The sequence below is a fragment of the Callorhinus ursinus genome, unplaced genomic scaffold (genome assembly GCF_003265705.2).
Source record: "Callorhinus ursinus isolate GAN/ISIS: 27379988/994484 unplaced genomic scaffold, GSC_fseal_2.0 scaffold31, whole genome shotgun sequence".
NCBI lineage: Eukaryota > Metazoa > Chordata > Mammalia > Carnivora > Otariidae > Callorhinus > Callorhinus ursinus.
Window position 1 is genome coordinate 9,847,929 of NW_027397093.1, and position 27,253 is coordinate 9,875,181.

Below are 27,253 nucleotides of genomic sequence, written 5' to 3' on the forward strand. Positions count from 1 at the left end.
ATACACCTGGCTTCCCTCATCAAGTCTTCTCTAGAGTACTTAACATTTATATTTTTTCTCAGTGTTGTCTCCAGAAAGTTGCCATTGCCGAGTCCAGATGTCATAGGTTCACTTGCCAAGGGAGAGGGCCTTTTTGCAGAGGGCCCAAGATCAAAGCAACATCTTGCCTTGAAAGTCTGGAGCAGGAAGGAGGAGGGGAGTCTTCTGGTGTCATGTCCAGTGGCACAGGTCTGAAGCTGTTTCCCAGGTGAAAATGGGCATGAACCCTCCCTCTGTGCTCAGGTCCAGGTCAAATGGCAGCACCCATACCACCTGGGAGGGTTCCAACCAGTGCTTATCCTAATATAGGATTTCTGAATACTAACTACACATTCTGCACAATATATTCTCATTTTGATTCACAGACACATCAGAAATATCGCATCCAAACAATAATTTAGGAAATGGGGGTCAAAAGTCACTTAGTCAGTAAATGGAAGAGTCTAGATTCAGTCTGAGGTTCTAAAGAAATTGCATTTCTAGGAGACAAGTGACTCATGATTTCCTAACACAAAAAGGAATTTAAAATACTGAAATATGAGGAGTCCTATATGCTTTTGTGGGAGACCATAGGTACTATCACCCAGCTGTGTGCTATACTCAGTTACTTCCAATTTGGGCTTATTCATTTAAAGCAATGAGACTTCTGCTTGCAGTAAAATGTACCAAGAAGTTGTAAAGGCTTTGGGTATTAACAAAGTTACGTCCCATATATACATTATGCCATTTAAATCTGTCAACAATACTCTTAAGTGTCTATCACCCATTTTACAGATAAAGAAACTGAGGACTCAGACAAGGCACAGAGAATTGCCTGAGTAAAACATTAAATTGCTGTGGGAAATCTCGTGTGGCCTTAAGCTCAGCTCACTGGTCTCCTCACCACAGCCCAGCTGCACAACACGTCACACTATCCATTCTTCCTGTTGGTATGACAACACATACTGTCTCTTCATATATGTGCTGAAGCAAACAGGTAGACAGGAGAGAATGAAGGAATTAAGTGTGATGTAAAATGAAGTCAGCTTCTCACCTTTCCCCCACCCACCCAGAAAGGGAGAATGGGGGAGAATCATTTGATTGTGCAAAGTATCTATATTTTCCTGACATCTCAGGTATTCTGTTATTTGGGGTTGGGTATTCAGACATGATATAGCTGAGACCATTACCAAGTACCCAACCCTACTGGAGAAGAGCCAAGGATAGTGTGTGTATGCACGTGGGTGTTTATGTATGAGAGAGAGAGAGAGAGAGAATATGAGCGTTGGAAGAGATAAGGTCAACTCCATGGCCAGTGACTACCAGGCCAGTATAAATGAACCAAAGGAAGAAGAGTAAGATAAGCTACAAACCCAGAGATGAAGAAGTAACATGGGAAGTCCAGGCTTTAACGTACCTGAGGACAAGACACCAGCACTGAGAGCTGAACAGAAGTGGAACAAAGGGCCAGCAGAACAAAGATGGGAGGTCAAGTAGGAGGTATGCAGCCTGGAAGTGTGGCATGGGTAGGCTGAGAAGAAATTTGCCAAATGCTGGGTTTGGGCTCTGAAATCCCTTTCATGAGCTCCACCAGCAGCTGGGAGCAGGCCTGGCACGGGAGGGGCAGGGGGTGGGGCATGCACAGGCAGATGACTCCCCTCCTGCATCTTGGTTCCTTTTCTCATGCACTGAAACCCTTGGGTTTCAGGGTCTGGGGTTTAGAATTAACATGCCTGGGTTCTAGACTGAGCCCTCAGTGACTTCAAAAAGTTCATACTCTCCCAGTTTTTTCATAAAGAATCAGAGTACTGGGGCACCTGGGTGGCTCAGTCGTTAAGTGTCTGCCTTCAGCTCGGGTCATGATCCTGGGGTCTTGGGATTGAGCCCCGGGTCGGGCTCCCTGCTCCGCGGGAAGCCTGCTTCTCCCTCTCCCGCTCCCCCTGCTTGTGTTCCCTCTCTCGCTGTGTCTCTGTCAAATAAATAAAATCTTAAAAAAAAAAAAAATCAGAGTGTTCACCAGTGGTACTCAACTCACAGAATGATAGGAAGATAACATTAAATTATAGAAGTCAAAGAAGCATTCTAAGTCTATACTCTGGCCTCGGTTATAATGTGGCCCAAGTAAAATCAAGTAAGCTTACATAATTCTCTAGGATAATAAGAATGACCATTAGATAGAAATTAGAAAAACCCTCACAACCACTGATGGGGTGGATACCATTATTGTCCCAATTTTGCAGAGGAAAGCAAAGCGTTGAGATGCTAAGTCACTAGCCCACAGACACGCAGCCAGGGGCAGAGCCAGGATACAAGCCCAGGAAGCCTGGCTTCAGAGCCTGCTGTCAACCACTATATGACACGACCTCTTTCCAAAGGATAAAAGCAGCCCATAATCCACGTTCACAGGGCCCAGTAACAGAGCATTGGATGGATATGCCTAATTGAGAGTAAAACCAAAATGGAAAACTCTACATATGCAAAAACAAAAAACAAAAAACAAAAACACCAAAAATTAAAACCAAACCAAACTTTACAAAAGGACTTCAGGTAGAACCCCATTTAATAGGAAGCTTTCTGATATATTTAAAATAAGATTCAATTTCTAAGAAAGTCCTAATACTTACCTTTGTAGAAGGTCAACAGTTAACTTGATTCTAGGTCTCTCTTTATTACAAATAGGAAATGAATTCTTAAGGAGACATCAAGGTCCATGTGTAGGATTGTTATAGGAACGAGGCATGCCTCTTTGTATACACACCTGTATAGTCCCCTATCATACTGGCTCTACATTTGGTATGTGACTGGCTTTGGCCCTAGGGCAGCAACACCCAAGATGCAAATAGGGCTTGAAAAGTATTTGTACATTTGGGCTTTGCTCTTGGAACCCCTGCCCTATGTGGAGAGTCCTGTGCTATCCTACTGGAGGCATGTTGTTCAGCCAACAACCAGGACCACCTTCCAGACATATGAGTGAGGCCATCTCGGACCATCCAATCCCAGCCAGGCCTCCAGATAACCGTGGCTGTCTAAGGACCCAAAGCAAGATCCACAGAAGAACCATCCAGTTGAGCCCTGCCCAAATAGCTGACATTCAGAATTGTTAACAAATAACACAGTTGTTGTTTTAAGCCACTAACTTTTGAAGTAGGTTATTATGCAGCAAGGCTGATAGAGCCCAAATCCAGGGCATTTCATGGAGTAGCAATAGCAGTTTGGAACAGAGTAACTGTTGAAAGAGTCTGCAGTACTTTCACAAGACAATAGGAGAGTCAGTGGGCTGAAAATGTGGAGTCAGAAATATTAGGTTAAGAGAATGCCATATGGTGTTACTCCTGCTTTTACCTGGCTTTCATTCTCTGACTTCTGGGTTAAGTACGTGGGGAAAATAAGCCAATCCTCATGATCACACCAGAAGACCAGAGGAGAGAGAAATCATGCTGCATCCTGAAAGAGCCAATTAAGTATCTTATTTTATCTACTGGTAATAAAGTACTTTCCAACAGCACAGTAATATACCTGACCAGTTTTACAGCTACACATTGCCTTCTGCTTCAGTTCCTCCCCTACCACTATCATTTCTCCCTCAGCATTACCACTACAGATTGGAGAGGCTGAGGAAGCAAAGGGAAAAGGCTTCAACCAAAGACAAAGAAAATCCCTCAGCTCTGTAGAGCCAAGAATCCTGCTAATCTCTAGTGATAGCAACACTGAGAATACAACCATCCTCCAGCCCAATTTATTCCTTTAAAAATGAGAAACATATATACAATGGAATATTACTCAGCCGTCAAAAAGAATGAAATCTTGCCATTTGCAACAACGTGGAGGGAGCTTGAGACTACTATGCTAAGCGAAGTCAGTCAAAGACAGACAAATAGCATATGATCTCACTCATATGTGGAATTTAAGAAACAAAACAAATGGGGGGGCGCCTGAGAGGCTCAGTCATTAAGCGTCTGCCTTCGGCTCAGGTCATGATCCCAGGGTCCTGGGATCGAGCCCCACATCAGGCTCCCTGCTCAGCGGGGAGCCTGCTTCTCCCTCTCCCACTCCCCCTGCTCGTGTTCCCTCTCTCGCTATGTCTCTCTCTGTCAAATAAATAAATAAAATCTTTAAAAAAAAAAAAAAAAAACAACAAACGAACATGGAGGGAAAAAAAAGAGAGGCAAACCAAGAAACAGACCCTTAACTATAGAGAACAAATGGAGGGTTACCAGAGGGGAGGTGGGCAGGGGGGGGATGGGTGAAACAGGTGATGGGGGTTAAGGAGTGCACTTGTGATGAGCACCGAGTGTTGTGATGAATCACTAAATTCTACACCTGAAAGTAAGATTGCACTGTATGTTAACTAGCTGGAATTTAAATAAAAACTTAAAGGAAAAAAATGAGACCCTTCCTACACAGTAAAGGAAACCATTTAAAAAATGAAAAGGCAATCTACTGAATGGGAGGAAATGACTGCAAATCATATAATTGAAAAGGAATTTCTAAAATATATGAAAAACTGGGGCACCTGGGTGGCTCAGTCAGTTAAGTCAGTTGATTTCTGATTTTGGCTCAGGTCATGATCTCAGGGTTGTGAGATCAAGCCCTGCATCGGGCTCCACACCCAGTGGGGAATCGGCTTGAGGATTCTCTCTCACCCTCTCCCTCCGCCCCCCCCCTCTGCTATTGCTCTCTTTCTCTCTCTCTCAAAAAAGAATAATAATAAAAATAAAATAAAGGAAAAGCTCACATAATTCAATAGCAAAAAACAATCTGATTTAAAAATAGGCAAAAGATCTGAATAGACATTTTTCCAAAGAGGATATACAGGTAGCCGACAGACACATGAAAAGATGCTCAACATCTTTTGTGTATATAAATATATATATGTGTGTGTGTGTGTGTGTGTGTGTATATATACATACACAATTATATACAATCTATTGTATATAATTAGCCATGTATATATGTATATAATTTCTATAATTGCATATATGTGTATATAATTTAGCCATAATAAAGAATAAAATCTTGTCATTTGCCACAACATGGATGAAACTTGAGGGCATTATGCTAAGTGACATAAGTCAGAGAAAAACAAATACCAAATACCATATGATCTCTCTTTTATGTGGAATCTTAAAAAAAAAAATCCAGAATGGATTCCTGTGCATTTTCAGCATATTCAGTGCCTGTTATGAAAACGAGCCCTCTAAAATGGGAGACAACAATGCTTTGGAAATTCACATGAAGCATGAATCTTACTTATTAGTCTAACCTGATGAGACTAATCAGGTATCCTGTCAATTATCAATATTTACATCAATATTTACTCAATGTCTCCTCAAATGTCAGCAGTAACAGAGGAAAGTAATACTATAAGCTACCTATTTTGGACACTTAGGTATCCAACAAATACTTTTCATTGATTGATTATTATACAAATCACAGGTTGATTAAAAAAACCACCCACGAGTTCACCTGCAAACTAGGATTATGTGAAATGATGTTCTTTCACAGTTGGCGTGCTCCTCTTTAATTGTTTTTCTCAGGCTTGTGCTGAAATGAGCTTACATTTCTTAGTATGCGCCAGTTAATGCGACAGAGACCTGGCCAGGAAGTTGCTGAGGGAGAAGAGGAATTGAGTTTGGGATTAGCATTTGTCCAGCATTTGCCAGACAAAGTCCTTGTTGGTTGGTGTCTGGGCTATTTGGGAAGTCCTTCTCATGGCACCGTTTCTTGTATTGTCAACTTGACAACATCCCAGGGCAGAGGCAGCTGGTTTTCAGCCATGCAGAAACCGTGTTGCTCACATTATCATGGCACTTTGAGTCCAACGTTCAAATAAGGCTTTCATACATTCCTTTTTTCTTTTTCACCAGTTCTCCTAATAGGCAAGTGAAAGCCATGATGTCACACATACATACAAAATGAGAAACAGACGCTTTCAGAGGCTGACCTGTCCACAGCCACATAGCTAAACATGATTAAGCTGACTCCTGAACCCAGTCCAAAGGCTAACACTTTACAACAGTGTGGGACACAGGATATAAGTACTGGGGCCCAAAGAAGGAAACTTATCATCCAGTTCTATTCTAATAATCCTTCTGTTCTTGATTGATTTGAGAATATCATCCAATTAATCACCTAAGACAGTAAAGGGAGCCATAAGACACACTGACTGTAATAATATTTAGAATAAGGACTAGGAAACTTGGTTGACCAAAGGATAGGAGAGGAAAAAAAAAATCCATCAGTACTGCATTATGAAAAAGACTGATATTTACTTGTAGGCCCTCTTCTTCTACTTCTATTAAAGTGCCAATTTATAATGGCCACGGTAGCATATTTTACCTCATAAGGAAAATACTGTCTTATGACTTGAAATATAAGCAGAGGCTAATAAATGATCTGGCCTAGCATTCTTAAAGCAGACATATGCATGCATGATAAATGTTATATATATATATATATATATATATATATATATATATATATATATGTTTTATTTCACTCTCTAGGGAAAATGCCCTGATCTCTTTTTCACTTCTAACTTACTATGTGAACATGAACAAGTGATTAAACTACTCTATGTCTGAAATGTTTCACTAATAAAACAAGGTGATTGTACTTCAAGTCTGAGGCAACACAGGAGAATGGAAAGAATTTTGGATGCAGCCACATTGAGACTAAATCCGGGACCTAGCATTCTGCTCAATGTCTGGCTGTGGGTCTATACTTCACCTCTTTCCTCATTCAGGTAAGTGGACACCTTTCTGCCAGGTTTTGGTAAAAATAAAAAAATAATATGCTTAACATTTATTACCCAGCACCATGCCTGACCACAGGAGTGCTCAATAAAGAACAGCAGATGATAATCATTCATTCATTCACTCATTCATTCATTCATTCGTCACACATTCACTGAACCTCGGCTCCATACCAGGCATTATTCTAGGTGTGAAGGATACAGGAGTTTACAAAACGGACAACACTCCCTGCCTCTCAGCTCACACTGTGGCAGCAGGGAGACCCAAAACTGTACAGAGGAGCTAGGTGCCTAATGCTGCAGAAAGCTTCCAATTCCATTCTCAGCCTCTCTATAGAATCCAGAACAGTTCATCCCCCTGAGCCTCATCCCAGGCTGGCCAGGTCCTCACCGACTTAAGGAGAAGGCACGCAACAGAAATTCAGCTGTTAGACCTCTCTCATCACCGCAGTACGGTAAACACCACGGAGGGCAGAGCTACGCCTGGGCTTCCCACATATCTCACATCTTTGCCCCTTCCCCCGCTCCTTTGCCAGACCTGTTCCCTGAGCCTGTACCAGAGCCTTCCAGAAGCCTCCGTGAAGGCCAAGTTCGCTTAGAGGCACCACTCCGTACTCTCCACCAGAGGTCGCCCTCCCACACAAGCCCAAGCCAACAGAACCCGGCTCTGCCTTCTCGGCAGCAGTGACATTATTTTCTTTCTCTATTTTTATCTATTAAAAAGATTTCTTCACAGCCATAACTTAGATCTCTACACTAAAATGGAGCAACAGGAAGATATAATGGTGCATTTCATTTATGAATGACCTATAATAAATTACTCTGAAGTGTCCCGAGTGCCAGAAGACAGAACGCTTTGTCTGCCCATGGACTGCATTTCACATACTTTAATTTAGCTGACACATAAAACTCATTTGACATTTCGCAGGTATTTGTGTGGGGCGGGGGCGGGGGGGGGGGTGTGCCGCCGGGGACCACTGCGGGGCAGGGTGGGGAGTGGAGGCAGCGGGAGGAGCCAAGGATATCTGGTTCTTGTTGAGGGTTAAGGTATGAAGCCTGGGTAACCCTGGCAACACGAGGTCGTTCCCGAGCAGATTGTTGTCCAAGATGAGTTCCTCCAGGCTCCTGAACGCGCTCAGTCCTTCCAGTGACCTGCAATGACAAAGGCAACAGGAAAAATGATCCTGCACTAAATCAGGGAGGCCATTATGAGCCGAAATAAATATTTTAACCTTCCCTTTCAGGACTGGGAATAGTTTGGGCTTGGTGCCTGTCAGCAAAGTGAATGACAAGAATTAGTAGCAGGAGCTGGGGTGGGGGTGGAGGGGGAGAGGGGGCCGCTCGCACTCACCGCATCCTTCACGCATTGCCAACATGAAGGATGAGGGTCACTTAGTGAGTAGCCAGGATCCAAAACAAAGGGCTTCAGATACGGCCTGCAGGATAAATTTGTCAATGTCTTGTGCCTTCAGGCACCCAGCCTTGGCTGACCCTAACCTCCATTCCCAAGATAAATAACTCTGTCACAGTTCACCTTCATTCCCTGGACACAAATTTAAGTTGTCATCCATCATTCCTGCCCAGAAATATCATACCCCTCTTACAATAATAAATATAACTTCAAGTATCATTTCTTAGCGGTTCTCCTCTGCACAGTCCGGGCAAAGGCAAGGAAGGCTTCTTTTCTCTCCTTTTGCTGCCTTTGACTTCCCCCCCGCCCCGCCTCTTTTCTTTACTAATCACTTAATTTGCTTCTGCCCAGTGTCCCTGTGGCTGCCCCCAGAAGGCAAGGCATCTGCAGTAGAACATGATCACTCCAGTCGGAGAGCGCTCTTTTTCTTTCATGATTTTTCTTTTTTTGTTTTCGTTGAGGTGGGGGGGGGCGGTGATTTAAGGAAGGAGTTGGGGGAATTTCTGTTTCAATACTCCTGACTTGAAGTTACGGTTTTAATTTATGGAAAGTGGATTTCTCACTTTATTTTTGAAAGAAGCGTGGAATGGCAGCAATGTAGATGTCAAGGCAGTAAATAATCAAGCATCTGAAAGAATTAAGCACCGGCTCAGGGGGAAAAAAAAGTACCAGAAAGGGAAAAAATTGCCTTGTTTTTACACTTAGCTGAAAGTTAACTCTTAACGTTATGGGCTCAGGAGTGTTGAGGGGGGCCGGGGGTGACGGCGGTGAGGGGCAGTTGTGCGCATGTGCTCTCCGGGCCGCTCACAGACGTTCATTGAGGAAAGCCGCCCGGTGGAGGGACTTCCACAGACGCACATACTCCCAGCTCGTTCACCTGCCAGACCCTAGAGTCGTGCTGAGCTTGCACAGGCTGACAGCTGAGCTACGAGTCGACCAGAGGGCGGACTCACACGGGATCTCCTGGCTATTCTATAAAATGTGACGAATCAGGGAGATGTTGTCTACACTATTCATTCATTTACTGATAGCATGTCCATTACAGACCCGCCTGCTTGTGTGTGCAGCGCCTGCACAACTGATGTGAGTGTGAACTTTAGCACCAAGGCTCTCTCCGGACAGCTGCATCTCCCTTGTGGGACCTCTGCCCAACCGACTCCAAAATAGGGAGTCAATGCCAGGGAGGTGTAATGTGCGCTGTGAGTCGCTGAACCCCCGGACTCCACCGTGCCCAGAGCTCCCTCAGCAGGTTCCATTCCTGCCTGATTCACCCCCAGGCCCCACCCCACCCCACCCCACCGCCCAGCACCCTGACCACCCCTAACTCCTAAGACCAGCACTACCTGCTCCACAGTAGGAAGGTGATACCGCTTAACATTTGAGGGTAAGGGTCAATGGGGTTATTGTGTTTCATTTCTTCCTCATGTATCAGGGAGGCAAAACACAACTCACACACATGGAACTTGGGACTCTGGGACTTTACCTCAACTCTACCATTTACTTTGAAGTATGAATTTGGGCACATCAATAACCCAGCTGAGCTCCCTCGTTCGTTCTGTGTGGCTTCCAGCTCACAGGATCTTAAAGAATACAAGCAAAAGACTAACGTGTCACTAGCAAATGCTGGTTCCTTTCTTTTCCTTCCTCCTTTCATTCATTGATTTTTCTGGTAGCTGTGACCTTAGAGGGTGTATTAGTGTGTGTGGGGGGGTGGGTGGGTATGTTCTGGATGCAGGGGGTGGACAGATGAACAAATATGCCAAGGTGTGCAGCCAGTCTGGCTTCTGCAGGGAAACTTCGACTTTTCCTGAAGTTCCTTCCTCCATGGGGGTTAATGAGTGATGATCCGAAAGTGCTTTTCAGGATGAAGAGGCCCTGTTTACCACAAGGGGAGTTAAGGCCACCTCCCTTCAGGGCGCCTTATGGATGGCTAATAAGTCCTTTGTGCACAAACATCAGTTGGGCTCTGGTCAAAGGCAGCATCCAAATACACATTGTTCCCGAGTTATGTTATGCAAATATAATACTCTTATCATGAGAATCAGCAAATGGTTGGCAACTGGCAAGCAAAAGAAAGTTCCCTTCCAAGAGTGCTTTGGGGGAGGCAAAACACAAAATGACACAGCATGAAGAGGGACAAAGTGGAGAACACCAGAGGGAGTGCCCACAGAGCCGCCTTTCTCAGGGGCAGCCTCTGGGGCAGAGTTCCATTCTGAGTGAGACTTCACAGAAGAGCCAGGCAAGTTGAGGCTCAAATCCCCTGTCACCTGTCTGGTTGTTAAGACTCTTTTTGCCATGTAATGTTATTAGCTGCTCAGTTAAAAGAGAATCGTGTTATGTGGGCGGTTGCTAATTAATAAATCCCTGTCTTCATGTCATCAGTGTAGTGTGCACTTGGTGATTTAATCAGCTAAATTCAGAGCTGAGGGACTGGGGACAGGAGACAGGGTAGTGAAGGGTAAAACTGGAGAGGACAGGATTTCTGGGGCTTGGCTGGCATGCAGAGGCCAATGAACACGTACCTGGGGGATGCTTTATTTTTTGCTTTTTAAAAATCTGACTTCTGTTGTTATGGTTATTGCTGTTTTCATGGAAGGAGTAGAGGAAAGAAATTATTTGCATCAATCTTTGCGTTCACAGCCCTATATACAAGATGCCTGTACAAAGAGGTGTGTGGTCATTAAATAAAATGACAAGACAAACAAGGCTTTAAGGATCCACACAGATCCATGCTGTTTAATGGGGCAGCTACAAGGAAAGATGACGGGTCTGCAGTTTCTCTGCTGTCACCTTCTGTGTGGACAGCAAAGTGCACCCCAGACCTAAGAGCTCTGGTACAGGGGGTGACTGTCACTTGAGAGTTACTCCTCCCCAGCCTGGTTTGCAGTCTGCAGATAGACGTTTGAGGGCCGGGCTGGGCTGGGCTGGGGAGGCAAGGCAGACCTGTCTGCCGTGGACAGGGGCTTGGAGCGGGAGGGCAAGGCTTCACCCACTAGCTTGGCACAGGGAGCTGGAGAGAGGTCCTCCCAGCCGAGTAAAGAGACGCCAAGGGCAGGGAGGCAGACCCGGGTGTGTGCGGTTTGCCCTGTGGCAGGTGGTTTGTCCTGGGAGGGGGGGGGGGGGGGGGGGGGAATGTAATAAGCACCTTGGAAGCCCATCGCAGGCTGCCTGCCTCCCACTTCCCCAGCAGGAAAGCTGCCCCTGATCTCACCCACAGGTACCATCTAGGTTACCTCACACACAGGGCTCTCACGCTGGGCTCCCCCAGGAGCCGCTGTGGCTGCTGGGAGAGTCCCAGTGCCTTTTCCAAAGTCATATCAAAATAACAAAACATCACAATGCATTCAGCTCTAGCGGATTCAAACAGAGAGAACTTTTAAGTTTCCACTGTAATTAACCCTATCCTCGTTAAGATAATTATGATCAAGCTTCCTGTCACAGTTAATATCCCAGCATCATTGCCCGTGGCTCACACTCTGCCCTCATTAGCTTATAAAAACAGCGGCACTAACCAGGCTGCCACAGCCCTTCCAAGATAGGCCTGTGGTTGTGAGCTGCTAAGGAGGGGCCTCAGGAAGGGCAGCAGGCCCCACAAAGGGGTGGCTGCTTGAACCCCAAACTCTTCTGCTCCTGGGTGGGCTCACACTCAGTGGCCTCCATTCTATTCCCAAAAGTTAGCCACTTGTCAGAATGGGGAAGGAGGAGGGCCAGGACCAAAGCAGAGCCGGTAGCTTTGGGATAGATGAACTACTAAACCATATGAACCCCTTCCTGCCCTTTACCCAGCAAAAGCCCAGCCAGAAAAATCACCAGAGGACACCTCCAGGACAACTCCCTCCATTCAAGAACTGCCAGTCTTATTCCTGGGGTATAAGCTGTGGTAAAAATTAGATCCCTCTTTTCTCAGCTCTCAGCCTATTCCAAGGATGACGCTTCTGCCTAGCATGACACAGGCAAGGATTGCGGACACAGTTAACCACAGACCCTAAGAAGAAATGTCTCTGTGAAACCATAGCTGGCCTCAAACCCAGAACCAAAGGTCAGGATGTTCTCAAACCAATTAAGAAAATAAGATGTGAACTAATATCTTTACCTACCCACTGTACCATATCTATCCAGGTACCCATATCCATATTTTTATAACTGATAAAATGGGGAGGATGTGGAAATTCGAGAGGACCTACTCTGTCTGTCTGCCATTCACCACGCTGACTAGTCCTGTAGACCTGCCAGGAATGGCCAGAGCCTGCTCTGTTAATGGTCTTTCAGCATGACTTCCATCTGCCCGGGCCCTAACAAAAAGGAATCTCAAGGAACCTCCATAATACCTGGAAAGTTGTCAAATGCACAGTGAGGGCTCAATACCCCTTTGCCAACTGACTACTGCTCAGCCCAGAGCCTATGAGCTGCTCAGAGAAAAGCTGACAGTAGGATCCCAAGGGCAGGGCAAAGAGCACGCCTCAGGGCAACCCCCAGGAACTAGGAGGGCAAGCCCTACATTTTCCCGTTCCTTCAGAGTCCAGAATACCTCCCTCTATTCACCCTGAGGCCAGCATCTATGACCAGGCAGAAGTGACATCCAGTGAGTCTGCACCCAGACACCAGAACTGGTTATTAAACTATTTAATCGCTTCTTTTTTAAAAAATGAACATTTTATTTATTTCTTTGACAGAGAGAGACACAGCGAGAGAGGGAACACGAGCAGGGGGAGTGGGAGAGGGAGAAGCGGGCTTCCCGCGGAGCAGGGAGCCCAATGCGGGGCTCGATCCCCGGACCCTGGGATCATGACCTGAGCCAAACGCAGATACTCAACTGAATGAACCACGCAGGCGCCCCTATTTAAATACTTCTTTACCACTTGGAAATAATTGCAGCTCTGAGTATCCTGAGTGCTCCTCCTGTTACCCTGGCCCCTCCTTGGAGTCAACCCAGCAACTAAGTGGTTAATGCCCCCCACAGCATGGAGCCTCTAAGGACCCTGCTCCAGCCAGGATCTTTCTGACTGATCAGTGTATCTGTTAAATAACTTAAATATCACCCTTGAGAGCAGAACACCAACTCTCGTACCTCTCTTATGAGCCCTGCGATGCCAAGGGCGGAGCCTGGCACACAGCAGGTCCTTGGGAAATGGGCGCAGACTGACTGACCAACAGAGGCCATGACCAAAGCTATGAGGACAGGACAGGCAACAAAGAGTCATATGCAGCGCATGAAAGAAGATAAAAGAAAGGGACAACTGTGATATGACTGCTTACATCCCAGAAACTGGCCCAGTGGCAGCATCTTAGAAAATACCATTAATCCAACCACATGAGAGATATTCTTTCTTTCTGTCATAAAATTCTTTTTATAGCCCACGTAAATGGTTATATATATCTATAGTATATTACTAGAGATAGCATATTATATATTATATAGTATATACTACAGTATATTACTAGACAGTACTACATGTACAGTTGGATCTATATATTTTCTACATATTTTTCTGTCACTCAGGTCACTGAGCCAGGGCTAGATGTCCAACTAATAATATAAATCAGCTAGTCTGCTTGGTAAGTATATTAATAGGGGATGAACATGTCTGAAACAGATGAATGCAAAAGAGGCTCATGGCTATGTAGGCAGTGTATACTGACACCATACAACCGTATATCATATGGAATTTGTCAAAGTCACCCCAAAGCCCTATCAAGTTCCCTGTCAGGATGGAAGATTCCTGAGCTGCACAGAATACAATTCAACACCTAGCATAAGAGTCTAAGACCAGCCAAAAATCCAAGGTAGTTGACTAGGTGTTTGTTAACTCTAAGTAGGTTCAAGTCTGAGGCCGTCACGCACCATACCTAAATAATACTAAGAAAACTGTTACATATGATCCCTAAAGAATTATGGAGAATGTGTAAGGTGCTAGAAGCCCAGAACTGGGTACCACAGTTGCAGTTATTTGAAAAGGGAAATAAGATTCCTCACACTTTGGATTCATAAACTCATAGACTTATGATATTCCAGTCAGGAACTGGTATTTGTTTGCCTTAGGACAATGTAAATCATGTTTCTGGTCATGTTACCCTTTTTACTTTTACTACCAGGAAGCTCAGAGATAAACTGTGACTCAGATGTAAAAAGGTAACACCCCATAGTTTCTATATCTGCTTTCTAACTTCACAGTTGAGGCTTATTTTTTTTTTTACAACATTTATATTTTATTTTTCTATATGTTGTTTTTTTGTGTTTTTTTTTATTAGTTCTAAATAAGCTAGTTCAAATCCTTTGTAAAATGAAACAGGAGATATAGACATACAAACTTAATATAGCATTGAGTATCAAACAGGCAGTTTCTGTACGTTAAGAAAAAGTTCTGCGAGACCAGCTATTAATGTGGACAGTTGACTAGGAATAAAGATATATATTGTATCCATATTTCAAAAAGGCTTTGAAATGATTCCAATGATATCCTTGTGACATGAGAGCAAAAAATGAGCTAGAAAATGACAACTTTAGGTAGAGTCATAACTGGTTCAAAAATATACGTGAAGAATACCAATTAATGGCCCAGCTTGCTCTGGGGAAAGGTTCTGGGGACTTTGTTCCTCTTTTTTGCCAATGACTTCATTAAGGACATGTTCATCACATTTATGGAGTTCAAGACCCAAGAAAGCTATTCAAGAAGATACAGTAGGATCCAAAATGATCCTGTTGTTTCAGCCCAACAAGACGAAACTTCCCATTATTTAATGTAAAGACCTGAATATAGATTTAAAGCCCAACTACCCCAAACTACCTATTTGAAGAAAAAAAAAAGGCAGATGTAAATTGGGGAAAACCTTTGCAATCTCTCTAACAATCTAAGATTTAACATCCTTAATATTAAAAGAGCTTTTGAAAAGCATTAAGGGAAAGCTGAAAGTCCTAAGAGAAAAACAAAAGACATGGAAAGAAAATACACAAGGAATGTATATGGTCAATAATGGAAAGGTGGGGTAATATTTCATCTTCATTGGGAATCTAAAACATTCAAATTAAACCAGATATTTTTATTTAACTAGCAAATACATTGTTTCCTTAAATGTTAGCACAGTCTTGTTGAAGTAACAGACCAACACAACACTAATGGAAGAGTGAAACTGTTATACCCTTTCTGGATGGCAATTTATATTAAAAGTCTTAGAAATGGAAAAAAAAAGAAAAAGAAAAAAAAGTCTTAAAAATGATCACCTTTCATCAAGTCCAATAATTTATTCAATAAATATCAAAGAAGTGTTCATGGTTTAAGTACATTCACTATAGCATTATTTATAGTAACAATGTAAACATGCTTATATGCCCAATGATAGATGATTACAGAAAGCTCAATATATCTGTATAATGAAATACCATGCCATAGTTAAAAATGATATTATAGACATATATCTACTGACCCAGTAAAATTATCATGCCATCTATTTAAGTACCTAAAGTTATAATGCATATATAATCTCATGCATGAAAATTAAGTCATCTATGTCTCCCCTCCATTCCCTGCACAAATTTTAATTTGTACCATGTTTTCCATGGTGATGGTTAAGAGTCATTAAAGTAGTCTGATGTTTCTAGTTTATAAACTACTGTTAATATACAATCATGTACATAGGGACTTTATGACAAATATATAAATACACATGTACACCTCAATCCATACATGTATTTATATATCTGCATACTGATACAGTGATCCCAGATATACACCACTAACTTCTGAGTAATGGTTATTTATAGGGTGTTTTTCTTCTCTTTTAATGTTTTCACCAGTTACTAGATTTTCTGTGATAAGTATTTTATAATTAGAAAAAAAAACTCCAGTAACTATTACTTTAAATAAAAGAACTCCCCAAACACGAGATGGGGGAGCCTTGGATAAAAAAAGTGTGTATAAAGGAGATGTGAATCAGCAGAGTGGGGCTGCCTCCACAGAAGCAAATCTGATCCTACTCTACTGGCCCTTAAGTGACTCCACCTGGAGCTTTGTTTCAATTCTGAGTGCCAGACTCAAAGGGGCATCAGTACTCAGAAATACCATAGAAAGAGACCAACCAGCTGGTGAAGGGTGTTAAGAAACAGTGATGGAGACAGTCAAAATTATTTAACCAAAAGCAGAAGAGACTTCATTGTTTCAAAGTACTCAGTCTCTGGCATTCTAGAAGGCAGAATCAGAAACTATTTGGAGAAAATAATATAAGTTGGAAGGAGAGGGCTTGAATCAATTTTTAAAAACTTACAAAAACAGAGAGCTGCTCACCAAAGGATTGAGCTGCCTTCTGAGTATATGTACTTGATCAGAGGCTAGAGTTATGGAGAATGTTTAGAGGAGATTTCTGCATGGAAGATGAGATTTGGTGACTCTAATATTCTACCCAGATTCTGTGCCTATCAAACTGGAGCTCCTTCCTTTGTAAGTAAGGTTTACAAAGACTGCCAAGAGCTGCTTCTTCCCTGCCAGACAGCCTCGTGGAAATAGGGCAGCAGAGAGTTCTAGCTCTGTCATTCTCTATCACACTAAACTCTGTGCCTTTTTCTGATCCTCTCACTCGGACTTTGTAAAGCTTCTTTAATGCTTCCTTAACTATGGGGATACCTCCATAATTAAAAGGCACATGTCAACACACTGGCCTGTTATAGCCTGTAAACCAGTGTCAAAGCTGCAGTTCTAAAATATGGCCTGTCATGGTTTTCTTCATAGACTCACAGACTTTGAATTCCAGGGAAATTTTAGGGTGTTCCATCCTCCACAGAAGGTGACTAATGATTAGAGAGGAAAGTGGCTTACCTGAAAGCATATATAGTATCCAAGCCATGTTTAGAACCTTTGGACATAGAGTGCAGTGCTCCCTCAACTGAACTATGCTAATGCACCTGCAAATAATTTCTAGTTGAGATCTAGAAATGGAAATTAACCATTGCCACATCCTTTATCCACTGTGTATAGCTTTGTGATCCATTCCTTGTATGTCCTCAATCATACTGATCAAATGAGATGGTCTTCAAATTCCTTTGTCTTTTATCTACACTCCCTCCTGACCCTCCTAGAATAATCCCCTGAAGAACTAATTCTTATTTTATTTTATTTATTTATTTATTTATTATTTTTTAATGGGGCACTTCATGAGATGAAGTATGCTTTAGGTAGAGCTGGGTTGAAATTCACCAGCTAACAGTCTCCAGTTGGCATGTACCTCTATAGCTCATTCATTCATTTCACTTCATTCATTCATTCACAAAAAGGTACTGAGCGCCAATCCTGTGCCCAGTACTTTGCTAGTCTCTGGGGCTGCAAAGAGGACTGTGGCATGCTCCCCGACTTTAAGCAACGGATGTAGGCAGGGAAAGAGTTATCAGATAGTGCAGGGTAATGGGTTAGATTGGGATGATCAACAATACTCCAAGGAGGGGGAGGTTTCAAAAAGGAAGTGGGCTTGAGCAAAGTCTCAATCCAATTGAATTCTAATTCTGTGAGCCTCTTCTTACACTTTATGCCAAATTTGGTGGCAAAGGCACCTAAGAAGAAGAGATAATTGATCCTGGCATTCAAGCAGTTGCCATTTCAAAAAGCTAACCTAGCGCAAGAAAGCACGTGTGTGATATGCACTTCCGGCATGGCAGGTTCTCAGTGAGCACCTACATCCGGGGCTACAAAGGATGCACAAGTCTCTGAGCCTGCTCCCAGTGTTTTTATCATATATGGGAACAGCGAAAAAAAATTGGATTTCAAGTGAGGAGGAGAAATCATAGAGGACTGCACATTATTAAGCAGCGTGGGCAAAATGGGTTCTAGAAGTGGAGAGGAAAGAAATGAGGGGGGCAGGGGTCACCATTTTCGGCGCACGCCTGGCCTGTTTGTCCCTAAGTTATTTTAGCAAGTGAGTCCCTACGGACAGAGGTGAGAATCAGGTACCTTCCCTAGAAACATGCTGGATGCCTCCATATTTGCTGCCATCACTCTGCCCATCTGGCTGTCCTCCATGCCTCTCAGTGAATCTTTCCTGCATTTCTCCCACCCTGGTGATTGGTCTGGGCTTTGACTATGTCTCTAAAATTATTTTGATTCACGGCTTGAGATTTTACAAAACCACACATGCACGCATGGAGCCTGTGGCCTTGGGATCTTGTTTGTTTTTAAGAGTCTAAGAGTGAGTTTGTTTGGCGGGTTCTATAAATGGGGGTTTTCTTTACTAGAGAGATGTAAGGGAGTGGACATGGTGTGCTGCAGCCGCGGTATGTGTGCACGTCGCCATGGGGCGGAATTCAGCGCCTGGTGGGGGAGGCGCCCACAGCCATTGGGCAAACATATGTTGGGCCAAGAACACAGCTCTTCAACCTCATGAACTGTTTGCTTGAAAGATAACAGTGTCTCTTCCACACAAGCCTTTCACCACCCTCCATAAAGGGAATTTTTAATTCAACAGATGGTGTCTACTCATTGCAAACCAACCAGAAAGGGAGACATTTACATGGCTGTGCCTCAAGGCCTTAGGGACCCAGAGGGGCCCTAATCAAATACTTGCCCAAAGACCAGCTCCCCATGGGCAGGGCCCCCTGGAATGGAATCAGGCCAGGAACATCAGCAAGAATATGCCAACTACTGATTCTGTGAGGTCCCAGTTGGCTGAAAAAGGTGAAAACATGTTTTCTGTCCCAGACTACAAGATAGCTTTATATCTCCTGAAGGAAAGAAGGGCCCGGGTGATATGGTGACCTCCAAAGGTGGCTCACTACTGGAGCCATTTCCCTTCTTTCCAAACAGCCCTACCTCTGTGCTTTGCAAAACCTTTCAAAGAACAACTTTGTTAGGCTTGCAGTCCATTTCATATAATGGCACATTCTGGCCCCAAAGACCCACACCTAACAGAAGTAACAGTTTTAGGGACAAAAAAGATCAAATGCTTGCAGATGTGCAGCAGGATGAACAGGAGATTTTCCTCAGACTCAACAAAGTTTCTTTCATCCCCATTCTGCCTCTTTGGTTACTTGACTGCTGCTCTTGGGGGTAGAATGCCATGGTGGGGTTTTCACAAAGAATGTGGTGGAGACTACCTTGTCAACTCACTGAAGCCAAACACAAACGTGGTAAATAGACACACAAAGTAAGACCACTGAATCTGGGCGCAGGATCTCTGTTTTCAAGTTCCGGATGTAATTTTCTCATCTATTACAGTGGGAGAAAAATCCCTGACCTATGCACTTTGCAGTTATTGGAATAGGGAGGACATGAGATAAGGTATCTAAAAGCAAGCCTAGGTAGATCAGGATTTTTGATATTTAAAAGATTGTTTTTGAAAAACAAAAAAAAAGTGTGTATTTTATTTTCAAAAGAGGTAATTAGTTAACCTCAGATAAAGAAGCATGTAGTTAAAGCTCCTAAAGATAGACTAACATGTATTCAGAATCATCGGACGACATAAGGAAATGCCAGCTTATGAGAACCTCTGTCTGAAGAATGACCAGGGACCCTGATTCTTGCCCTGGTCACTACCTTCCTGCAGTCAAAATCCTTGCCCTGCTCTAGGCCTCACTTAACTCTTTTGTAAACTGGGGAGGCTGGACTCAATTATCTTAGATGTCTGCTCATGTGCTAACATTCTCTGCTCTAAAGTGGTTTGCAGGAAAAAAAACTCCCAAATCAAGCCAAAGTTTTATCCTTGCCTTAGTTATGCCATCACTCAGTAAAAAGTTGAGCATAAATGTAGCTGGCCATCCTCAATCTTCACATGGCCAAAAAGATGGAGGTTGGAGGGTAGCAGGGGGGAGGGGGAGAGTTTCAAGTCTCAAGTATGAAATTTGATTAACAAAATATTCTGGGAGGAAAAAGTTGGGGGAGAAAAAAACTCTCCCTCTGCCCCCTGCATTTTTTTTTCATCTTTCCTAGCATCTGAGACTAGAGAGTGACAGGCTAAGTGACACAGTGCTCAGAGGGCAAAAGATAAATGTTTGATGAATTGGCCATTGGTAGGGAAGTGATGGGCTTTCTATGTGCATAATGGCCGAGCTGCCTTTCCATGCCGATCGTCTGCCAAGATAAGAAGCCATAATGAATGGACCTTGAGATGCCCTGGACAGAAGGAGTTTTAATTTGACTGGTCTTAGTAACATTAATTTTAAAAAGAAGAAAATGGCAGAAGGAAGAGGAGAACAATTTGGAGAGACCAGAAAGACTGAAAATTACATATATCCAGAGTGGACACTAACCACTGGTTTTTCCACTCCTTGTGCTAGCCAGGTCAGCAGAGGAAGAAATTGATTTTGTTACATCTATAAATCATCATAAAGCCTTTATGTGCCCAATATTGTGCAGAGACACTTGAGATACGCAAATTAAATGGCCCGGCTAAACAGAAAAGTACTTTAATAAGTATGGAATGGATTATTCATTCGTTCATTTATTCGTCCTTCAATGAGTATTTACTGAGCACCTCTTATCCAGGCCTAGGGTGAATGGAACAGGTCTGCTCCCACCTGTGTGGAGACTGATGGGCTAGGATTTTCTAGCAAAGTGAGGAATACTCTCCTGGCTCAAGAACTCCTACTTTGCTAGATGCTCTCCTCCAGGGGGCCACGCCTGAAAGTCTTGGACACCTCCTACCCCCAGGTAGCTCATTTCCCATTTCCATGTTTATACCCCGATTTGGGTCCCCTTGGCTTCACCAAGTTTACTAGATAGTGTCCATCAGAACGACACATTGCTTAATGAAAACACCATGATAGCATTCTGGTGCCTAGAGCAGAGTCAATCTAACCAGGGGCAAACAGGAGAAAAGAGGCTCATTTTAGCCCTAGGAAAACTCTAGCTATGCCCCAAATTAAATTACCTTGTGGACCTTGTTGGTTCACTTTTTTTCTATCATATGCAAAACTTGGACTTGGAGCAGATGATTTGCTCCATCTTTTCATTGACATTATTTGAGGGGTTGTATGGCTCAGACACTCTGTTAGGCCTAGGAGGGCAAATACAATTAAGACATAATCCCATCCTCAAGGGGCCCACGATCTCATGAAACAAGGGCAAAAACACAGTTAAAACACAATGAGGTTTAAGTGCTCCTTCTGCCTTCAAGTGACCATAAAAGATCTCTAAGGTCCCATCTAATATCCAAATGTCCTAAGATTAGAGCCCTAACCTCCATTTTTTCCTTTGATTTTTAAGACAAAGTATAGAATTACAAAGAAGTTTGGTTATCCAAGCATTTTAATGGTCATTTTCCATGATACCATGCATTTCCCAGTGTTAGGAGAAAGGATCCTATGCAAAAATGCAACATTAAAAATGCCCCTCCCCGCCCCCTGCCTCTGAGGGTATACATTTTTCCATGACTGCAAAAGAAAAGTCACTCATTACTAAGCAGCTCAGTGAAGCTCACACTATTGGAGAATATAAAGTTTTATGAGCAGGTCTCTCCTTCTCTCTCTGGGTGTAAGTGAGAAAGTGAGTGAGAGAGAAAGCTGGAGAGGTCTGGCTCAGGAGCCCAGGGTGAATTATAGACTGCCGCTCAAGATTCACAGCTCTTCGTGGTAGGAGGTTAATATTCTCACATGTCATTAGGTCTGCTGGCTCTCCTGATGGTTCATTGAAGCAGGCAGCAAATTATTTCCTCATGCTGCCGAGGACAGCACACTTCAAAGCAAGGGAACTCAGGTCAGGATAGGCCTCCGGGTGGATTAATGACTTGGGATCACCAGGGGTTGTCTAGAGGTAAGAATGGGCCTGAAGCTTTTGACAGCGCTACCTTTTTGATCCATCTTGACCTGGCTTTCAAGCCAGACCTCCAGATTTTATTCCTATCACCTTCTAAGGACCCGCCAAGACCTACGGGAAGACAGAGGAACCTGTCTGGTCATTTTATCTTCACCTGAAATGCCTCCACCTGCCCTCTGCTGTGGTACATCTCACCCACGGTTCCAGGTGGAGCTCACACCCTACCTTCTTGGAGGACTTTTCAGCCTGTCCTGGACCTGGCTGGCCATGGCTGGAGTCCACCCCCAAAGCCTTCTACTCTGCACTTTCCTTCCATCACTGATCCACAGACTTGGTCTGCTCACCTATGGTCCTACGTGTCTTACTCTTGTCTCCTTGGCAATTAATTAAGCTACAGGACCACAAAGAACCCTCCTTTCATCTCCCATAGTGATGGCTAAGTAGGAAAAGAGGAAAACCTACCCACACTGGATATAGGCTCAAATCCTGATCCTGTCTCCTTTCCAGAAGAAAGGGCCAAAAAGAGCCCCAGAAATGTTTATAATACAGACTCATGGATTTATTTGTTTATACAGGTAACTTGGGAAATATGACTTCAGTCCCAGCTCACCCAATCACTGTATATGAACAGGCCCCTTCATTTCCCTCTCTGAACCTCAGATTCCTCCAGAGTGGAATAACGGGGGTGACCATATCAGTGTGTCTAGAAGGGTGGCTTATGGAGCACATGTATCAGAATCTCCTGAGATACTTATTAAAAGTTGAGGGGCACCTGGGTGGCTCAGTCGGTTAAGCATCCAACTCTTTATTTTGGCTCAGGTCGTGATCTCAGGGTCATGGGATTGAGCCCCACATTGGGCTCCATGCTCAGCAGGGAGTCTCCTTGAGGATTCTCTCTCTCCCTCTGCTCTTCCACCACCCCCTCTCTCCCTCTCCCTCTCAAATAAATAAATTTTTACAAGTTCAGATGCCAAGATCCACCCCTGACTTACAAATCACTCTCTTTGTAGGTGGGATCTGGATATCTCCAGTTAATTCCCCACATCACTTCTATGCATGACAAAGTGTGAGAGCCACTGAGGGTCCCCAATTCAAACACCTTCAGGGGCCAGTCAGGTGACCCGCTGTATTTCAATAAATCCAAGGTTATTTTACGTATTAGCAAGAGAGAAAAACCACTGTCAATTAAAAGTGACCCAATGTTTCCTACCTTAGAATGCCTCAGGAATTCTCTTCCTTTCTTATACCCTGCTTGTGGCTTTGCAAGAAACATATTCATAAATCAAATTTGTTACTCTGATAAATACTTGCTTTATGCTATCAAGTGTATGCCCTTTCTGCATGCACAATAATTTCGTCTTTCAATGCCAAATCACAGTGAATTCTTAAATGGCATGTGAGTTATCAAAAAGGTATATAAGTCAACTGGACTGAAAATACTAGTAACTGTAACCAAGCCAGAAGGTGCAATGAAAACACGCCCACCACAACGGCCTCCTGGCTGACAATTTTAAGAAGCCATCCACTTTGAGATGGAGTCAGAGATGTTGAGATGTGGGTGGGGAGGGAGAAATATGCACTTTAGAGATGCTGAAACACAGAAAATGCAGAGAAGACAACAAGGAGCAGTGAGGACTGAGGGACTCAAAGCGTGTGCTCCACCTGAAGGTCCCGGAATTAATACTTGGGTTGTCCACACACACAGTGCTGGGCTGCACTTGGCCCATGGGAGGATGATTATATAATTTGTTGTCTCAACAGGAGCACCTCCCAGAATAAAGGGGGGGGGCGATATTATTACTCATTATCCCTGAAAATAGGCTTTAACTTGAATTGTCCTGGGCAGACAGGGACAGAAGTTACCCTACCCATGAGCCAGCAAACAGCAATCCCTGGGTAATACGATCACTAGAACCCAATTAATTCTAACATTTAGGTCTGGAGCATCTTGCATCGATTGAAACTGCTTTTCACTCTAGGTCTTTTAAAATCCCTGGAGGTCCGGTGTTTTTACGTCTTCAGCACCCCTACCTCCCCAACAACCACCTTGTACTTACCTACAACTGTCCCTTCCCAATGAGACGGGCCTGTGCTTCCCCCTGAGAGAACACTGCAGACCACCACAGAGATTCCTACAACTGTTTGAAGGGATTCCATCAGCGGCCCTCCGCCGGGGGTGACTTTGGCCCCCTGGAGGGCATTTGTCAAAGTCTGAAGACATTTCTGGTGGTCATGATTAGGTGTGGCTACTGTCATCCAGTAGGTGGAGGCCAGGCGTGCTTGAACCATCCCGCAACATACAGGACCACCCCAACGACAAAACGTTATCTGACCCAAAGTGTCCTTAGTGCTGAGGTTGGGAGACCCTAGATTACGGGAAGGATAATGCTTTTGCTCCCTCACTGTGGGGTGAGCCTCTCTCCTTCCTTCTCACTCTCAACCTGTCCTGCAAGCCCTCCTTGACAGCGGAAGGTTAGAGCCAAATCCTGCTGGCCCAGTTCCTGACCTGGGAAGGAGTCTCTACAGTGAAGGAAGAGAGGGCACAGCTGTCAGTATCCATGAGGAAAGTAATAGGACTTTCCCGGTTTCATGGGAGCAGACAAAACTGACAGACTGTGTGACTTTTCCCTTCCTCAACATCACAAGAAAGTGACAACAAACATATCAAGCAAGTTGGAGGTTGCAGCTTGTTAGTGCTCAGAAGTCCTGAACTTCTCAGATGCGTGCACCCTTAGAAGATGTGTGCACTTCTTGGAAAGCCAGGGTGGCCCAGGAAGAAAACACTCCGCGCCGATGGGCTTGTCCCAGGCTCGGGCCACGTCCTGCTCTGACGTTTCAGATGTACCCCAATGCAGCCGTCCGAGCGTGGGCAGGGAAGTCCCCCTCATCACCCCCGATGGACTCCTTTTTCCATGGGGAAGCAGCAGCCAGGCTGGATGTACAGCAGGGAAACACCGACCCCCGCCCCTGAGAGAATGGGGAATCCTGAAGGTAACGGCAGAGCAAGGCAGAGTGTGGAGAGAGAAAACAGGAGCACTGATTCAGGACCAAGGACAGGACATGAGGTGCTAGGGCCTCGAAACCAGGCCAGGAATACTTCCTGTATGAGTTTTCCCAAGGGCTCTCCTACAACAAAGCACCAAAAACCAGCTGGCTTAGAACAACAGACATTTGTCTTGCAGTTCTGGAGGCTAGAAGTCAAAGGGTCAGTCAGCAGGTGCTAGGGAAGGATGTGTTCCAGGCCTCTCTCCCAGCAGGGGTCCTGTGTGTGGGTCTGTCTCTTCACATGGCATTCTTCTTATAAGGATACAAATCATATGGGACTAGGGACCCACCCTCCTCTAGTATGATCTCATTTTACCTTAATTACCTCTACAACACTATTTCCAAGTAAGTTCATCCTCTGAGGTACTAAGGATTAGAACTTCAACATATGAATTTGGGGAAGGGGGAGACAAGGTTCAACCCATAATGCCTAAGTGAAACCAGTTCCATAAAGAGTGCCAAGGTTCTCACTGGTGCCCACGGAGGTGATACCATGAGGGGGAGACTCCATGGGTGGCTATTTGAGCCAGGCCCTGAGAACTCACAATCCTAAGCACTGAGGGGGGGGTCAGCCCCAAACTCCTCAAACCATATTTATTCTCACTCTCCTTCCCAAGGCTTCACACAGTCATCATTCAGAATACATAAATATAGCACACTATTTATCTAAAGTTCACACTTGCATCCATCTTCACTCTGTGAGCCATAGCCACAAACCTAGAGGTAAATGAACAATGCTGGTGTGAAGTCAATATTCAAAAAAGGTTCAGTCCCTTCTCAGCCCCAATGATGATGTCACAAAACCAGGATATTATAGAAGGGAATCTTAAGCATTCATTCAGAAAACTGTGACTTTCAATCAAAGCAACACTTTAAGACTAGTTTCCTGATCCTTGGCCAAAATTAGAGGAAAGGCAAGGGATCAAAGGCCATTGGATTGACATCAAAGGAAAAGAGATTGAGCAAAACCACCTACCAAAATAAATAAACCAGATTAACAAATCAGAGTAGATGGGGGCTACTCAGTGTAGGGGCAGTGAGCACCACACCCTTCAGGAGCAATCAAGAATCATGGTCACGAGTCAGAAATCAACAACATCGAAGGGAAAGAGTCAACATATATGTTAAGAGAATGATTGCAGTTGCTTTTATTTGAAGTACTAGACAGTTGCCGCATTCAAATTGTTTATAATTCTTATGGAGAGACAAGATGTCAACATGTGGAAATTAAACAATACAAGATTCAAGAAGTAACTCAAGATAACAAGAGAACTGTCACAAAGTGCTATATGATTATATGCCAAATAAATATAGAAAATAAGTGCTCCAAGAACTCGGAGGGAATGATCCACTTTAAGCTAGAAGTCCAGGAATGATACTCTCAAAGATGTATTGTCTGAAAAGAGGCTTCAAATTATAAAAGTGTATGCTGTGTAGTCTCTTTAAGAACACAGAGGAGTGGGTAACCTTCATTCCAAAGACAGTTAATATTATTTAATGATAAAAGACAAAGGGTAAAATGTGCTTAAGTTGGATTCCTCATTCTTAAATAATGCCAAAATAATGGAATATTAGGATTGAGTGTCAATGGTGTGGGCAGGAACTTCTAAGAATGACTCCCACTGGTCCCTTCTTCTGGTATGCATGTCCTTGTGTAATCCCCTCTGCCTGAATGTGGGCTGGACCTAAGGCCTTAATGACTTGCTTCCAAGGAATAGAATAAGGTAAAGTGATGGGCTCTCCCTTCTAAGATAAGGTTACGAAGAGACTGTGAATTCCATCTTGCTGGAGCTCTCTCTCTTCCTTAGAAGCTAGCTGCCATGTATTGAGCTGCCTGTGGAGAGTCCCATGTAGCAAGGAACCGAGGGAGACCTCTGGCCACCCACCATGAAAATGAGGCCTTAGTCCAACATCCTGTGAGGAAATGAATCCCACCAACAAACCATGTGAATGAGCTTAGAAATGGATCCTCCCCAGTCATGCCTGAGAGGATAACAATCCTACCTGGCATCTTCATTGCAGCCCTTGTGAAAGACCCTGGGTTAAGCCACATCTAGACTTCAGACCCACAGAAACTGTGGTAAATAATATTTGTTAAATTGGGGGATGATTTGTTATGAGGCAATAGATCACTAACACAAATGGCAAGATGTTGATGCACCTATTTCCCTCATCTGTCAACTAAGACCTTCTCCATCCTCCTAATAAGAGAATATCAGAACTGAGTGAAACACTTCGTGTTTCACGAAACACGAAGTGTTTCACTCCAGGGTCTGTCTGTCTGTCTCTCTCTCTCTC

General features: G+C 43.9%; 1 protein-coding gene across 1 annotated transcript in view; it reads right to left on the reverse strand.

Annotated features, from left to right (window-relative positions):
- LRMDA (leucine rich melanocyte differentiation associated) overlaps positions 1 to 27,253 on the reverse strand; it is a 1,074,443-nt gene that overhangs the window by 491,311 nt on the left and 555,879 nt on the right. The window contains exon 5 of the mRNA XM_073878762.1: positions 7,796 to 7,924. Within this exon, the coding sequence (XP_073734863.1) occupies positions 7,796 to 7,924 (129 nt within the window). The remainder of the gene's footprint in view (positions 1 to 7,795; positions 7,925 to 27,253) is intronic.